Source organism: Ursus maritimus, unplaced genomic scaffold (genome assembly GCF_017311325.1).
Source record: "Ursus maritimus isolate PB19 unplaced genomic scaffold, ASM1731132v1 scaffold_3, whole genome shotgun sequence".
NCBI lineage: Eukaryota > Metazoa > Chordata > Mammalia > Carnivora > Ursidae > Ursus > Ursus maritimus.
In genome coordinates, this window is record NW_024425563.1 from 13,314,271 (window position 1) to 13,331,247 (window position 16,977).

At 41.7% G+C, this 16,977-nt stretch overlaps 1 protein-coding gene and 1 long non-coding RNA gene across 2 annotated transcripts; one reads left to right on the plus strand and one right to left on the minus strand.

Annotated features, from left to right (window-relative positions):
• Positions 1 to 743: 743 nt before the first annotated feature.
• Positions 744 to 6,891, minus strand: LOC103669024. Its single transcript, XR_570182.2, has 3 exons — positions 6,406 to 6,891; positions 1,793 to 1,843; positions 744 to 1,454 (listed from the first exon to the last, which is right to left on the minus strand). It is a non-coding gene; the product is annotated as an uncharacterized LOC103669024 (long non-coding RNA).
• A 61-nt stretch (positions 6,892 to 6,952) lies between these two features.
• Positions 6,953 to 16,088, plus strand: MRPS33 (mitochondrial ribosomal protein S33). Its single transcript, XM_008697339.2, has 3 exons — positions 6,953 to 7,095; positions 11,806 to 12,047; positions 15,345 to 16,088. The coding sequence occupies exons 2-3, from the start codon at positions 11,833 to 11,835 to the stop codon at positions 15,448 to 15,450; spliced, it is 321 nt and encodes a 106-aa protein (XP_008695561.1). The 5' UTR covers positions 6,953 to 7,095; positions 11,806 to 11,832; the 3' UTR covers positions 15,451 to 16,088.
• The last annotated feature ends 889 nt before the right edge of the window (positions 16,089 to 16,977 follow it).

Sequence of the window (16,977 nt, forward strand, 5' to 3'; positions counted from 1 at the left end):
AGCATGTGACTCTTGATCTTAGGGTCATGAGTTCAAGCCCCACATTAGATGTAGAGATTACTTAAAATAAATACTTTTTAAAGACTTATTTATTTATTTTGAGAGAGAGAGAGCACAAGCGAGGGGCAGAGGGAGAAAGAATCCCAAGCAAACTCCCTGCTGAGCTCAGAGCCCGACTCAGGGCTCAATCTCACAACCCTGAGATCAGGACCTGAGCCAAAACTGCGCCTCCCAGGCACCCATACCTAAATAATTTTTTTTCCCTAAGTACAGACTGAGGTGAAAAATGGAGGCAGATGAAGTCTTCTTTCATAATCAATTCCTTTGAAATCATAATAAAATGTTTTCCTATATATTTAATGGAGAATAAAAAATATGCTATTAAAAATTAATCAGTCCAGCAGTTAGCACATAATTTCATTTTTTGTTAATAAGAGGCAGACAATATTAAGCATGTTAAAAGGTGACAAAAGGTCAGGATCGTAGTTTTTATATACTTCTGATGAGGGAGAGAAGCAGGAAATGTTCCCCATTAGTCCAGAAGGCTGACGAATAGCCTGCATAGTTCCAATAAGGATCAAGTATGTATTGGTTGCTACATTCTTTTTTTTTTAAGATTTTATTTATTTAATACAGAGAGAGAGAGAGGAAGAGAGCAAGCACAAGCAAGGGGAGCAGCAGGCAGAGGGAGAAGCAGGCTCCCCGTTGAGCAAGGAGCCCAGTGAGGGACTGGATCCCAGGATCCTGGGATCATGACCTGAACCAAAGGCAGACGCTTAACTGACTGAGCCACCCAGGCGCCCCTGGTTGCTACAATCTTAAAGGGTTTCATGACTGCCTGTACATCCCACTAATAGTTAATACCAAGCTGAATGATAAGCACCAGAAGAATCTTGCGAAAGTAGTTTTACAAGTAGAAATTTGAAGAAGACATTTATGATCTAATACTCCCTGGTGTCCCCTCCCCCTTGAATACTAAGCATATAACCACCAGCGTCATACAGCAAAGGGGCAGCTCTTTGTGCCCACAGGACTTGTCCCCATGCTATAATTAAAGCACTTTTTGCACCAAAAATGTCTCAAGAATTTTTTCTTGACCATTTGCTCCTGGCCCCACATCACTTCCCTGATAGAATTTTATAAAATAAGTATATCAGACAGGCAAGGCTAGGTCATGCTGCGAGAACAAACAACAAAATTGTATGACTTAACACCACAAAAGCTCATTTCTCACCTAAACTATGTGCACACTGCGGCTGTCAGAGCAGGATCCACTCCTCATAACCACTCAGGGGCGTCGACTGACAGAGCAAGCCTGCGGGGAAAAGAGCTCCAGAGAGTTTCACATGGGTGAAAGTGGTGCTTCACTTCTGTTCACAACTCATTGGCCAGAAACAGACATATGGCTTTAACGGAATCCCAGGATTGCCCTGAAATGCACTCCGACTTTATGCCTGGAAAGGGAAGGAATGGTAAATATTTGGTAAACTATATCGGTGATTTCACAGTATTTTTTTTTTTCTTTTAAGTAAGCTCCAGGCCCAACATGAGGCTTGAACTCACAACCCTGAGATCAAGTCGCATGTTCTACAGACTGAGCTGTCCAGGCCCCGGCACCGCCCCCCCCACAGTATGTCTTAACCTTTACTGAATAACATGTACCAAATCTTAAATAAAATTATATATGACTTTTTTTGCAGATTATTCCAGTGTGATGTGAAAAATACAAAGGTTCCTTAAAATAATCCCATCTATATTTAAAGTAATCAATAAAATAATCAATATCACTAACCTCTATTACTTCAGCTTCAAAGTTGCTTTCCTTTCCAGATAATGACACGTCCTACAGATAAGAATTAAGAATAGCTAAAAAGAATTGCTTACATTTAAACATGTGGGAAAAAATTGGCTTTGCTTTCACCAGACTCTTTTTCAATAACTCTGTACTTCTTAGCTACAGAGCATGACGATTAAAGGAGATTTACTACCACTCCCACCACTCACACTCACACAGTGTATCGGATTTCAGAAAATCACAACAAATATCCAATCACTGTATTTCTTTTTTTTTTAAGATTTTATTTATTTATTCGACAGAGATAGAGACAGACAGCGACCAATCACTGTATTTCTAACAGTCATTCTTCACCCTTACCTGCAATATACATCAGACAGGAAAAGACAGGAAGCCTAAGAATGGTTTATGGTGCCCTGATTGGTCATTAAAGGAAGCTTCCCCAAAAGACATATTAAATTGTCCCTTTGTTTGTCATCCTGGAGGGTTTTATACACTTTTTTTTTTTTTTTTTTGTAAAGTGAGAAAAGAACTATTGTAAATGCAGAAGTAGGAGACAGGAGATTATGCTAGGAATGAGTACTTATAGAAACAGAAATTAATCTGTACATTACTTTACCAAAAGGAATAAGTATCCACCTGCCCCTCAGACTACACCACACAGTAAGAACCTGAAGATGATGTGAGTCTAATTGCAAGGAATATTTGCCATAGAGTATGATGAGTAATGAAACTGTGTACAACAGAGGCTTTCCATTTTGCCACAACCTAGAGTAAGAAGTATATTTTACATTACGATCCAATACATACACTTTGTTTCATGAAACAATGATTACCCTCATTACATGTGATGTACTCTGATATTCCCTATTCTAATGTCTTTTAAGGCTGCCCATAATCTACTAAATTTATTTCATAACCAACTAATGATTATGGCCCACAACTTTACTTTTTTATTTTTTAAGGCTTTTATTTATTTATTTGACAGAGAGAGAGAAAGAGAACATGAGCAGGGGGGAGGAGCAGAGGGAGGGACAGGCAGGCTCCCCACTGAGCAGGGAGCCTGACATGGGCCCCTTGTAGCCCACAATTTTAAAACACTGAGTATTAGAAATAGAAATTTATAATGCAATCTCTGATTATAAGACAATCTCTGATTGTAAGAAGTATTCCTAAAGAAGCTTTAATTTGTGGGGTGCCTGGGTGGCTCAGTTGGTTAAGCATCTGCCTTTGGCTCAGGTCATGATCGCAGGGTCCTGGGATCGAGCCCTGCATTGGGCTCCCCACTCAGTCTGCTTGGAGTCTGCTTGTCTCCCTCTCCCTCTCCCCCTACTGCTGCTTGTTTTCTCTCTCTCTCTCAAATAAATCTTAAAAGAAGAAGAAGCAGCAGCCTTAACTTGGAAGTATTAGTGGGTAAACCAAAGCCTGGAAGTCAATGTCTGTAAGATGTTAAATTTTGAACTTGAGATGGGGAGATTATTCTGAATTATCCAAGTGTACCCTAAATGCAATTACATGTATCCCTCTGAGAGGGAGGCATTAGGAGTTCTGACATACATAGAGGAGAAGGTGATGTGCAGAGGAGGCAGAGAGATATTTGAAGATGCTGGCCTTGAAGACTGGAGTGATGTGGCCAAAAGTCAATGAATGCCAGTAACCACCAGAAGTTGGAGCGTCAAAGAACTGATTCTACCCTAGAGCATCTGGAGGGAGTGTGGCCCTGTGAACACTTTGATTTTGGTCCAGTGACCCTGCCTTTGGACTTCTGGCCTCCAGAATCATGAGAAAATTAAGTTCCGATGTTGTAAGCCACCAAGTTTGTGGTATGTTGTTACAGCAGGCTCAGGAAATTAATAGGAACTCCAAAAGCTTGACTGAATGAGAGTCATATTGCGAAGTGCCCATAGTGTTACCAAAAGCCAATACGCAAGAGGTGAGTTTTCATTGGAAAGGACTATGAGCTTTATTCAGGAGGCCAGCAACCTAGGGGAAGGCAGACTCTTGCCCAAAGGCCAACTCTGAGGCTTCTGCTGGCCCAAAGATTTTTAAAGTAGTTTAGGGCAGTTAATCAGTAAAGAGAGTGTAGTGGTCTGTAACATTTGTTGATTACTGTGCAGACTTAATGGAGCCAGCTACAGACATTTTCACAGTGCTCAAAGATTGTGCAAGGGAGTCTGGTTCCTTAGGCCAGGGCATTGGGGTTGGGGGGATGTGCAAGAGGGTCCGGTTTCTGTTTCAAGACATGCAGAAGGGCTCTATTCTTTTCTATGAAAGAATGCATGATCTTAGATATATGAAAAAAAGGTTTAGTTTATCAATCACATGGGCTATGGGTGGTTGCTAATGCTTCAAGACTATTAGTTTGGCCAGAAGGACAGAGGCAGCTTCAAGAGCAGCCACTTATAACTCTTTATACCTTTGTATGTTTCAAGAATTATGGTAGCTTATAGAGAAATTCACAAACATACTGGCAACACAAATAATAGATGAAAAGGGAAAAACTAAAAATAGATATATAAATGGAGCTAACGACAAGATTTATGCAAATATACATATAATACTTGTTCCCATGGGTCCACTGCAAATTTGGCTTTAAACTTTTTTTTTTTTAAAGATTTTATTTATTTATTTGACAGAGATAGAGACAGCCAGCTAGAGAGGGAACACAAGCAGGGGGAGTGGGAGAGGAAGGAGCAGGCTCATAGCGGAGGAGCCTGATGCGGGGGCTCGATCCCATAACGCCGGGATCACGCCCTGAGCCGAAGGCAGACGCTTAACCGCTGTGCCACCCAGGCGCCCCTGGCTTTAAACTTTCTAACAGTCCAACATGTAAAGGGAGCCTCCTTGCTTACACGATTTAGTGCTATTAGATAAACACAGCCAACTACACAAAAACACAAAAGACAAGGTAGAATTTCTACCCAGAATGTTCTTTTTGGACTGAGCTATGCAAAGAAGGATGAGGTATACTCATTACAGTGTGTGTAACTGTAACTGCAGTAAACTCACACCAGACCAAGTTCAGAAGGCTACTTACTGTATCATAGATCGATAACATGCCAAAACAACTCGATAAAAGCAAATTCTATAGCATAGATTAATATGTTACTAAAAAACAAAATTAAAACAACAACAAAATTCAACTGAATACACCCGAAGATCCAGTGGGCTTTATTAAGCAATTTATGAATGGGGCAGCATCCCACTCCAAGTAGAAAGGAGCTCTGAGGAATTGTACCAAATGGTAGTAGGGTGGGGCAAGAATTAGCAAAATAAAGGAAAGAATTGTCTTAAGCCAGGACATTTTTTTGTGGGTGGCTAGGAAAGCAAGGTTTTTGTTTTGGTTTTTTTTTGTTTTTTTTTTAATGCTTTACTTACTAAAAAGTTGTACTTTTATAGGATACTAGAAGAGAAAATGAAAGAGCCAAAGAAATTATATATAAAGAAATTACATATAAGGAAACTATAAGAGTAGTCTCTATACCCTACTGTTGGCCAGTTGAAAGCATCCCAAGGGTTTCAGGTTATAATGTTATCAGGTAAGACCTCCCCCTCCGACCTCTGATAGCTTCCAGCAGTGTGGAAAGACATTATCACAGGAAACCCCGTGTTAGTTTTCAAATCTGTGAATTCCTTTATGTTGGCTTTTACTATAAAATAACAACTTTGGGGGTGCCTGGGTGTCTCAGTCAGTTGGGTGTTTGCCTTTAGCTCAGGTCATGATCCCAGGACCCACCCGGCATCGAGCCTGGCGTCAAGCTCTCTGCTCCGAGGGAAGCCTGCTTCTCCCTCTCCCTCTGCCTGCTGCTCCCCCTGCTTGTGCTCGCTCTCTCAAATAAATAAATAAAATCTTTTAAAAAATAAATAAATAAAACAATGACCTTTGGTATTCTGTTTCTTCATCGATAAATCTGTCATAGAATTTTCTGGCCATGGAAGTCTTAGACTTTTTTGGTTGATGTAGGATCTTATATTTACTAACTACTGGGAAGGCAAGTTTGTTTTTTTCCTAAGATTTTATTTATTTATTTGAGAGAGAGAGAGAGAGCACGAGCAGGGGAAGGGGCACAGGGAGAGGGAGAAGCAGACTCCCCGCTCAGGAGGGAGCCCAACATGGGCTCTATCCCAGGACCCTAGTATCATGACCTGAGCCAACTGAGCCACCCAAGCACCCCCAGAAGACAAGCTTTTTATCATGCAGTTTACCTCACTAGTGCTGATCAGGAAATTTCAGATTGACTGTTAAAACGTCAAGCTCCTGGGAGTTTGAAACTGTGATTAAGTCTTGGTTTACTATGGGGATTGTGGATGGAGAGGAATGATTCCATTTGGGGCTTTTTTTCTTTTTCCCTTTTCAGAAAGATCAAAAAATGACACGATTCTATAGGAGGATAGAGACTGTCAATAGAATACCCTCTAGGTATATGGCTTGCTGTTAATGTGCCTTATTTCCAGGGTACATTTTAGAGTATTTGTGAAAGCCCTTGAATAATGCTCAGAAAATAGTGTTTTCAGCCGTATGGCCGTCAAGCGCGTCAATAAATGCTTCATACAGTGCCTATGAGGTGTGGCGAGCTTTAGAGCGATTCAGTATTAAAGGATATACTTACAGTGTTTCTACTGTCTGCCAAGCAGTATCTAGGTCACTACTGAGGAGTCAGATAAATATCCCATCCTCACTCTGAAGAAGCTTCCGGACCACCGGAGATACACAGGCAGCTCCAAGTGGCGCCCTAATCCAGCAAAAGGGTAACAATAATGGCTTCCTACAGATGATACTAATCGACCATTAGAGGAGTGTATAAGTGGAAAGAAAGGGAAATGGCATCCCAGATGGGCCAGAAGACCCGTGAGCCCCACGTCAAGCAACGCCCTTGAGCACGTCAAGGTCTCGGCTGGATGAAAAGAAAAAGTAAACACACAGAAGCGGAAAGAACAGAAAAAGTAAAGTGCATTTCATCCTCCACTACGCGGCACGCGCATAACCATTGTTTGGAGGGCGGCTCTGTAGCCATTTTCCAACAAAACACATTTAATGCTGGCAAGACTAAAAGACTAAAATTCCTAAACCCTCTCCAGTACGCACACACGCCTCACTGCCCTGACTGCGCAGGTGCCAGGTATGACCTTTGAGGCCTCCAAGAGAGAGCTAGTAGTTCCGGGTTCACTACGGCTCCCCTCTAGCAGCGAACTTCCGTTTCTCCACTGCTCTCGTTTGCAGACTCCTGCGGGAGCTAGAAGCCCAGCCGGGGGCGGGCCTTCCGGGAGAGGGGCGCGCAGGAGAGGAAAGTCGCGAGTAGGTAAGATTGTCCGAGAGCTTTGAGGGGGGGGCCTCTGTAGTGATATACAGGCGATCGTTGGAGAGTCCTGCGAGGGTCTCCAATCTTCTACAGTCGCCAAGAATAACATGAGTCGATTTCATTATTAACCCGCTCAGAGGTTTCACACTATCCTACAAACAAGTTGGCCTTTTCCTGCGTAAATTGGGGAATTTACCAAAACGCTGGCGTAGTTTTTTCTCCGGCGCAGCAGTTACTCTCTTCCTGATTAGGTCGCGTGCAAGCTTCAGTTTCTCAGCTCATCAGACGGCATTTCTGCACCATAAATTTGGGGGGTGGGGGGTGGGGATGTAGATTTTGCCATTTGAAAGAAAAATATTTGCGGGCGCCTGGCTGGCTCAGTGGGTAGAGCGTGCGACTTGATATCGGGGTCTTGGAGCCCCACGTTAGGTGTAGAGATTATAAAAATAAACTAAAAAAAATTTTTTCCCCCGAAATACCTACCGATGCAAGCGTGGTTGACTCGACACCGCTTCCGTCACAGGCAAGCTTGATCCGGTCAGTTGCAGGGGATTGGGGGCGTTTTTGTTGTACTAAATAAAGCGGACATACGTTCAGAGTCGGTCACGTCTCTATGACCCAGTGAAACAATTGGTGCCAGACTTCAAAAATAATAAACCATCGTGTTTAGATTGTTTTTCTGTGAAATACGTGTGCAGAACGAGTTCCTTGAGGCCTGATGATTATTAGGACACCCCACTGTGCCGTGAGTGTTGCATGTCAGCGTCTACGCAGTGAGGCTGTGTAATTATTCTCAGGTCCTAGATGAGAAAACCGAGGCAAAGAATGCCTGCTACTGCGAACATGACATGGCCGTCAAAGCGCAGAGGCAAGATCGCATAGCTGGTGCTCTCCACCAACCAGTGGTTTCTTGAGAAACTAGAGCAAGCTCTCCCCAGCCGAATGTGCACGCACACACAAACACGCACATTTGCAGCATACCCTTTTAAAGTTCCAGCGGGATTCGCCGCGCTAAGGGATAGCCAGGTTAAGAACTCCTGCACATCGTCTGCCCTTTTCAAAGAAAAGAGGCAAAACTAATCCAAAGCCAGTTATTGAAAACCTGACCTTTTAAATGTATCAAACCTATCAGAAAGAGCAAAGAAACTTGCCCTTTTATGCCAAAGTAAAAATATGGGAATTTTTTTGTGGGCTTAACATGTCTTGCTCCAGCACATTTGAAAATGTGTGTTTATTTTATGTATTTATTTATTTTTGCTTAGCATTTTCCACTCCAGTTAATTTTTTCTCATGGCACTGTTTTCTTTAGATCATATTTAAGGAAAAATGACAGTTTTTTTAGGTGACTATTTTGTACAATAAAAATCTAATTGACCTGTAAGTTATTTTCCTATTACTTTAATGTCTTTAGCATAATCTTTTTTATTTTTTTAAGATAAAATTGAAAGATTCTGTAAGGAGGCATACTAGGGTCCTGAAAAATCCTAAGTAAGGCTTTCCAATTTAAAAAAAAAAACTCCTATGCCATTCTCACCTGAGACATTGTCTGGTCTGTGGAAGGAAACTACAAAGCAGTAATTGATCATTGTTATAATCATTTTCAGTTTTCTTCTGCCTAGCAAATGGATTTTGTTTCTACTAAGGGATTCAGGTTTGAAGAGACTTACTCCCTTTCTTCATCATAGAAGTTTTAGGATTTTGTGGTATAACCATGTCCCAATGGATTCTAATGAGACTTCATTACTTAACCATTTATGTGTCCCAGTAATTTGCTACATTCCAAAGTGAGCCTGGCGATGATTACTCAGCATCCTGTGATGGCTTCAGTGACCACTCTTAAGGAGTCCCTTCCACCCTGCTGCCTGTCAAGTTACCAAGCTGCTGGTCCCCTCCCCTGTGTTTCTCTGGCTGTCAGTTTTTCTAAGTGAGGATGTCATTCCAGGGAAGTATAGGTTTAACTGCATGGAGTATGTATCTCCTTTGCATGATTAAATGAGGACAAGGAATAGAGGCACCTGGCTAGCACGGTAGTGGAACATGCAACTCTTGATCTCAGGGTTGTGAATTTGAGCCCTGTGTCAGGTGCAGAGATTACTTAAAAATAAAATAGTAAAAAGTAGGGGCACCTGGGTGACTCATTTGGTTAAGTGTCTGACTTTGCCTCAGGGTCATGATCTTGGTCCTAGGATGGAGCCCCATGTTGGGCTCCCCACTCAGCAGTGAGTCTGCTTGTCTCTCTCCCTCTGCCCCTCCCCCTGCTCATGCTTGCTTTCTCTCTCAAATAAATAAAATCTTTAAAAAATATTTTAAAAAATAGGGGCTCCTGGGTGGCTCAGTCGTTAAGCATCTGCCTTCAGCTTAGGTCATAAACCCAGGGTCTTGGGGTCGAGCCCTGCATCAGGCTCCCTGCTCCATGGGGAGCCTGCTTCTCCCTCTCCCACTCCCCGTGCTTATGTTCCCTCTCTCGCTGTCTCCGTCTGTCAAATAAATAAAATCTTTTTAAAAAATACTTTAAAAAATAAGGACAAGAAACAAATAATTGTGTCTAGCTAGATCATATGAGCACCAAACTTAAAAACACGTTTAGGTTTTTTTTTTTTTTTAAGTTACCATTTACTGAGTGCCATAGCTTTAACTTACTTCTCACAGTAGTCCTTCAAGCTTTGTTTTCTAAAAAGGAAACTTCGATTTAGAAATTAAGTAACTTTAAGATAACCCAGCTAATAAATAGCAGAGCCAGAATGCAGAAACCTGGGCCTCAGGACCTCATGGTGCCTCTTCATTTAAAAATGATGAAATTTGGAACATACTTGTCTGAGAACACTGTAACGAAACAACAGTAGTTCCCTGGCCATCAAATAACTGGAAATACTGTGCACTTGCCACAGAAATCTATCTGAATGCCATTATAACTATTAAGCAAAACAAAGCAAAGTTGATTAAGAAACCGTTTGTTCTTAGTTTTTTTTTTATCTGATGTATGGAAAAAGATAATTCAACTGAAGGAAGAGAAAAGGTAAAGCATGCAAAGAAACTGTAGTCTCTGAAGGCCACCTGTGGGCATCTGCAAGGCTTTTAGAGGTTTATAGCACTGATTTGTTACTATTTCCTATCTATACATTAAACTGTTAATGCCTTTTTTTCTCACTGATGAAAATATAACCCTACCCCTAACAACCCAGCCCCACCCATTCCCATCCACACAATGGAGCAAGAGTTGAGAGAGAAGTGAATCTGAGAAGAGGAGTGCTGAAAGGAAAAGGAAGAAGGCTTGCAGATGATCCCCAGGTTGGAGGGGCAGGGAGGAAACCCTGGGTCTGACAGTTCTCCCATTGCTGGCCTTCAGATGGCACTCTTGGCCTGTTTGGTGGGTCTGTAGATTGGTAAATGGTTTGAGATTGGCATTCTGCAATTGGTTTGAGGTCAGCCTCTGCTCTTTCAGTGGATCTAGAAATGGACATGAATATTCCTTAATTTAAATACAGGTTTTGGGTTTTTTTTTCTTGCAAAAGTTATTTTGAAATTTACTTGGCCCCATTCTTGTTTAGGAGGCTTTTTTTTTTTTTTTAGATTTTACTTTTTAAAGTAAACTCTGTGCCCAACATGGGGCTTGAACTCATGACCCCAACTGAGATCAGGAGTCATGTGCTCTACTGACTGAGCCAGCCAGGTGCCCTAGGAGGGTTGGGTTTTTTGGGGTGGTTGTTGTTGTTTTTTCCTCCCACTGGTTTTTCAAGATAAGTTTATATCTTTTTTCTGTTTAGTTATCAACCCTTTTTTCATCTCAGCTGAACTGTCTCTTAGCAAAGATTCGCATCTCACTACAAAATTTCACATAAACTAGCATATTCTGCCAGCAGTAACCTCTACATCTGGTCTGGAATGGAATGACACAGTTATTCCACCAGCAGCGTTCTGGATTTTTAAGAATTGCCTATATAATTTTTGATATATATTAGCTATAATTTCTGCATATTACAGATACCATCCTTATACCTATTTCAACATTCTGTGCTTGTGCCTCTAAAGAAAAAGTTACTGTTTTTAGCTAATAAGAACTTAGTATGCATTAAAGCAGAATATAAGATGGAAGATAAGACAGATACCCTTATAACCCATAAGTCCTTCTATTCAGGAATAAAATAAATCTTAAGAGCTGTTGAGGTTATTTCTATAAGACTACTATCTCTGTTTTGTTTTTCCCAAATGGCTCTCAGTCTCTAGGCAGAATTCAATCAAGCAACCTAGAGGCTAAATGACCTCATAACTCATTAGCAGTTCTCAGAGCCATCTGGAGCCCTTGAGGAGAACAGTGTTCAAAGGGCTGATAATAAAGACAACAGGATAATTATTTCTCTGCCATGATTAAACCTTTAGATGGCAAGCAGTCAGCATTTTTATTCTACAGATTGCTGAGGTGGGTGTTTTCTGAAGGTATAATAATGCTGTGGTTGGATAACTCATTTGCCTGTCCTCATCTAGCCTACAAATAGGTGAACTGACAATCAGTAAACAACAAAATGGTTCACTGTAAAAAGGGCAGTACAGCAAGGCAGTAGTATGGGAACATCAGATGTAGAAATTAGAAATGTAAAGCATGCAAAGGAAACCACCATTGGACTGGGGCTTGCTGTTTTTATTTTCTAAAGTGTTCATTAGATAATCTTGGAATTTCAGACACTAACCTGCTTATCTTTTCATTTTCTGTAGGGACTTTTGCTCCTCGCTGCTCAAGAAATGTCTTCACTTTCAGAATATGCCTTGCGCATGACTCGTCTGAGTGCCCGGCTGTTCGGTGAGGTTGCCAGGCCTACTGATTCCAAATCCATGAAGGTGGTGAAACTGTTCAGTGAGCAGCCTCTGGCCAAGAGGAAGGAGACTTATGACTGGTATCCAAATCACAACACTTATTTTGCGCTCATGGGGACGCTGCGTTTTCTTGGCCTTTATAGGTAATGGCAAAAAACGAAAAGAGTAACCTATAAGAGATTTTTCTAGTAGATCAGAAAAGGAAAAAGTTAGCCTTTTTATCCTTACAGTTTTGTGGTTCTTTTAATAGTGCCCAGATAGCTCAAAAGGCATAGTTTTGGGGGGAAAGGCTTTTAAAATACTCATAATGGGCACACTGAAAAAAAACAAAACAAAAAAGGAAACTTTTACATATTAGAAGACATATTTTAATTATGTCCTAAAACTGGACTAACATTGACAAGATACTGAGCTATAGATATGTTTAATTATTTATTAATTTAAGAGCACTCTAGGGGCGCCTGGGTGGCTCAGTCATTAAGCTACTGCCTTCGGCTCAGGGCGTGATCCCCTCATTATGGGATCGAGCCCCGCATCAGGCTCCTCCACTGGGAGCCTGCTTCTTCCTCTCCCACTCCCCCTGCTTGTGTTCCCTCTCTCTCTAGCTGTCTCTCTGTCAAATAAATAAAAAAAAAAAAGCACTCTAAGGGATGCCAAGGAAAACTGATCCAAATGCTGCAGAGGAAAGCCTCTCTCCCCAGCTCCTCCCCCCAACCCCCCACCCCTGCTCCCAGAGCAGCAGATTCTCATTGGTCAGATGAAGAGAGTCCCTGCCCCAAAGCCAGTCTCCTCCCCAGCTTGTTTGTACAAGTCTTCTTTCTTTCCTAGTGGCAGTTTTGTTGGAGTTCTTATTTCCTTTGACTTTTTTCGGGCATTTTTAGTTTGTACCCTTTTGATATATTAATTTGGTCTAAATAAGTCGCAGTTCACCTGTATGTATAGGAAATGGGTGCTCAGGACTATGTATTGCTCTAGAAAGAGAAAAGGTCAAATACCTAGGTGATCATTTTCTTTAAAAGAAAGTGTTAATTACCAAACTGATACATGCTCATTATAAAAGAATTCAGACAGTGCATAACTGTGTAAAGTTAAAATAAATCTTTTTGGGGGTGCCCAGCTGGCTTAGTCGGTAGAGCATATGACTCTTGGTCTCGGGGTGGTCAGTTTGACCCCTACGTTGGGTGTAGAGATTATTTAAAAATAAAATATTTTAAAAATAAATAAATAAATCTACTTTTTAAGAAAATTTAACATGTTTTAATTGGACTTAGGACAGCAATACAAAGGTTAATTTGGGACTATTCACTCTAATATAATAAAATTAATAGTTCATTCCAGGTAGCTAAAAATTGGTACATTCATCCATCCAAGAGATATATTTTTAAGTACCTTCCATGTACAGACTCTTAAGATGGGCACTAGGGGAACAGCAGTGAGCAAAATGGATTTTCTTAGTTATTATATTATAATAGATTATAATCCATGACATATTTTGAATTTCTGGAATTGCTCTGGGGCTTTCTCCCTTGCTATTAGTCTGAGCTCAGAAAATAAAAATTAATTTTATTAAGACCCAAAGTAAAATATCATTGGAAGGCAGATCTCCTGAGTAGAAAACTATAACCCATAACAAAATCACATTGAGCTATTTTAATTTACCTGTTTGGGGCCACTCTCCATTTGTTTGAAAAATAAAACCTTGACTATCTTTGGGGACAGGGAAAAAATACTTAGCATTTAGTTATCCATGGAAAAGCATAATTATTTTCATGTATTTAGTCACTAGTTATGGTAAATGGTGCCTCTAATGGAAGGCCCCCTGTGGCATCAGGCAGGATGAAACTAGGCAATCTTCAGTAAAGGAAATATTACTCAAAGACCTGCAAACGAGGGAGGGAGGCACAGGTTCTCACAAACACTGACTCATTCAGTCACTCAGGCACACAGGTGCTTGGGCTCTACCATCACAGACAAAGACCCCTGGCTCTGGAGCTTTCATTCAGGCTGAGGGTTGATGGGAATGGAAGAGAGAGGGAAGAAGAGGAGAACAAACATACTGGATGAGTAAATGATGTGGTATGCTATAAAGTTGAGTGTGCTGTGGGAAAAAAATAGTAAAGCCGCCTGAGGAGGATGAAGAATACTCAGAGGGCATGTGGTGGGCCGGGAGAGGGAGAGTCTAGGTCAGCCTCTTTGAGAAGATGAGATCTTACAGAGACTTGAAGGTGGTGAGTGAGACTGTGGGATCTGGGGAAGAACTGTTCAGGCAGAGGCAAGAGCAGAGCAAAGGCCCTGAGGTAGTTCTCCTGGCGTGTTCCAGGAGTAGCACAGGCAATGGAGAGAGTGGTAGGGCCACAGGCAGATCATAAAGGGCTCTGAGGGCCATGACAAGGTCTTGGCTTTTGCTGTGGGTGAAATGGGAAACCGTCTGTAGGCCTGTGAACAGAGGAGTGACATGATCTCACTTAAAATTGAGAAGACTTAACTCTGGCTGCTCTGTTGAGAACAGATGATTTGGGGGCAATCATAGCTACTTCCGAAGAGGTCAGCTGTATCCATTGTGTTCGTGGAATAGAACGGTATACCCTACAAAACAAGTCTATTTTAAAACTACCTAAGGAGTTAACACTTGGGCCCAACACAACCCCTTCTTATATTTAATTTGTATGCCATTATTATCCACACTTGACAAGTGAGGAAACTAAGGTACAGAGAGGGAAAATCACTTATCCAGGGTCACACAGCTACTAAATGGTCGATGGAGCTCTGATTTGAACCCAGATTGAAATGGGTTCCAAACCTTACATATTTAAATGCTGCTATACAGTTTTAGGTATTTAATCTTAGAATGCAATCATTTTTCTAGAGTCGGGCAGTCTTCAGCTTATACCCCATCCATAGGTACAAACAGCCCTGGCTGCCTTGATCTCTAGAGTACCTGTCTGTTGATTTGGCATCCTTCTACCCGAGCCCTTCCCCAGCAGCCTTTTTGTGTGGATTATCCACGGCCATTAAGGTGGCATCCTTCAGACCTCTTCTCGTAGTAGGTGCTAATTCCTGGGGCTCTCGGTCTCTGTGTAGCTCTTCCAGCTTAGACCTACTTTCTGTTTCCCTATGTTCAGTGTTAGCGTTATAGGGAAATTTGGGGTCATTATTAGCATTGTATCATTGTTGCATAGGTTTATATGGGCTGGCCTGGGAATTTTAGTCGTTTGTGGATTGTTTCTGTGAGGGGACACTGTGACTTAGAAATGAACTTTTGGAACACAACCCATGTGTATGTTGGGGACTCCCTGTCCTTTCTGTTCACCAGGCTGAGCATGTGCCCTGTAGAAGTCAGGGACTGATAACCAGAACAGCCTGAGGGAACAGTGCTAGATTGGTGTGCTTTTCCCATCGGGTAAAAATACTGGCTTATTGTTTTTTCTTTCTCCACTCAGAGACGAGCATCAGGACTTCAGGGATGAGCAGTTGCGTCTAAAGAAGCTTCGTGGCAAGGGGAAACCAAAGAAAGGAGAAGGGAAAAGAGCAGCAAAAAAGAAATAGTGTTCGTCTAACAGGAGAACAGAGTTCTTTCTCAGCAACTGACAGCAGAAAAAGGTGTATTTCTCTTTCCATGTATTAGAGGAATGGAAGCTTCTGAGATTGAAGATTATTTGGAGGAACACGGTCATTTCTGTGTGGAAGTCCAATCCAGTTGCATTGTGACTGGTTTCCTGGACACATTCTAATTCTGCGAAGTTATTTTGGCCTTGGTTTTATACTCTGAGGTTTATCTCTTTCCCTAAAGAAATGGATGCACAGGTGATTGAAGAATGAGTCATTTGGGGTAGGAATGCGATTTTGGGGACCTGGGGGGAAACTCATTAAATGAGCATCCTTTAGTCTCCCCAGGATCCCTTCTTGCTTCCCTGCTACACCAGCCCTGAACTCTGCCATCCCTCTGGCCATTCAACCACTGTCTCCACTACAAAGCTCACAAACTTCGTGTACCTCTCCACCTACTCCTTAGAGAGTATCTGCTAAGACAGATTTGTGGGAAAAGGCTGTACCTGCTAAGAGAATACTGAGTGACTACCTGCTGGGGCCCTAGTAATACCATGGTTAGCAAGAGAAAACAGTCCCTACCTCATTCAGGCTTGTGGGAAAGACTAATATTACATAAATAAAATTGTATTAAATGCTACAAAGGAAAAATCCAGATTTCTTGCAGGAGTGTGTGGATCAATCAATGGCTCGATCCAGAGCAAGAGACCCCACCTCAAGAGTTTAAAGAAGGCCTCCCTAAATAGATGGTGTTGAAGCTGAGCTCTGCAGGATGAAAGAGAAGAGGAGGTGCCTGGCTGGCTCAGTCAGTAAAGCATGCAACTCTTGATCTCAGGGTCATGAGTTCGAGCCCCACATGTGGTATAGAGTTTGCTTAAAATCAAGGTGCACCTGGTTGGCTCAGTCAGTAGAGCATGTGACTCTTGATCTTGGGGTTGTGAGTTCAAGCCCCACGTTGGGTGTAGAAATTACTTAAGAAAAATCTTAATAATTAAGAATTAAAAAAAAAAAGATTAAAAAAATGATGGGAAAAGTGTGTGAAGCACAAGAAAGCTTCCTGTTCGAGGAATTGAAAAAAGAGCCCTGACTGTCTGGGTTTCACCTGGAAACAGAAGCCAGACCATGAAGGGCTTTGCAAGTTCGTTTTTTGTTTTTTGTTTTTTTTAAGATTTTATTTATTTGAGAGCAAGACCACGTGCACACACACGCACACAAGTGGGGAGAGAAAAAGCAGACCCCATGCTGAGCATAGAGCCTGATGCAGGGCTCGAGGTGGGGCTTGATCCCACAACCCTGAGATCATGACCTGAGCTGATATCAAGAGTCAGACACTTAATTGACTGTGCCACAGGGCTTTGCAATTTCTGTGAAAAAGCTTGGACATAACCAACTTAGCCAGCGTGTGAAGTGTTATTTCTTTGAGAGAGGACTCTTGTATACACACGAATAGCTAGCTGCCCACTTACGTGTATTGTAACAGTGAATTTCCAATAAGGTTGTGAGGGCTTCTCTGATTTTTTTTTTTTT

Bases quoted from the DNA above. Each gene is read 5' to 3' on its own strand.
- MRPS33 (XM_008697339.2), top strand. From the start codon at position 11,833: ATGTCTTCACTTTCAGAATATGCCTTGCGCATGACTCGTCTGAGTGCC. The intron at 12,048-15,344 runs GTAATGGCAAAA...TTCTCCACTCAG, and splicing joins CGTTTTCTTGGCCTTTATAG to AGACGAGCATCAGGACTTCA.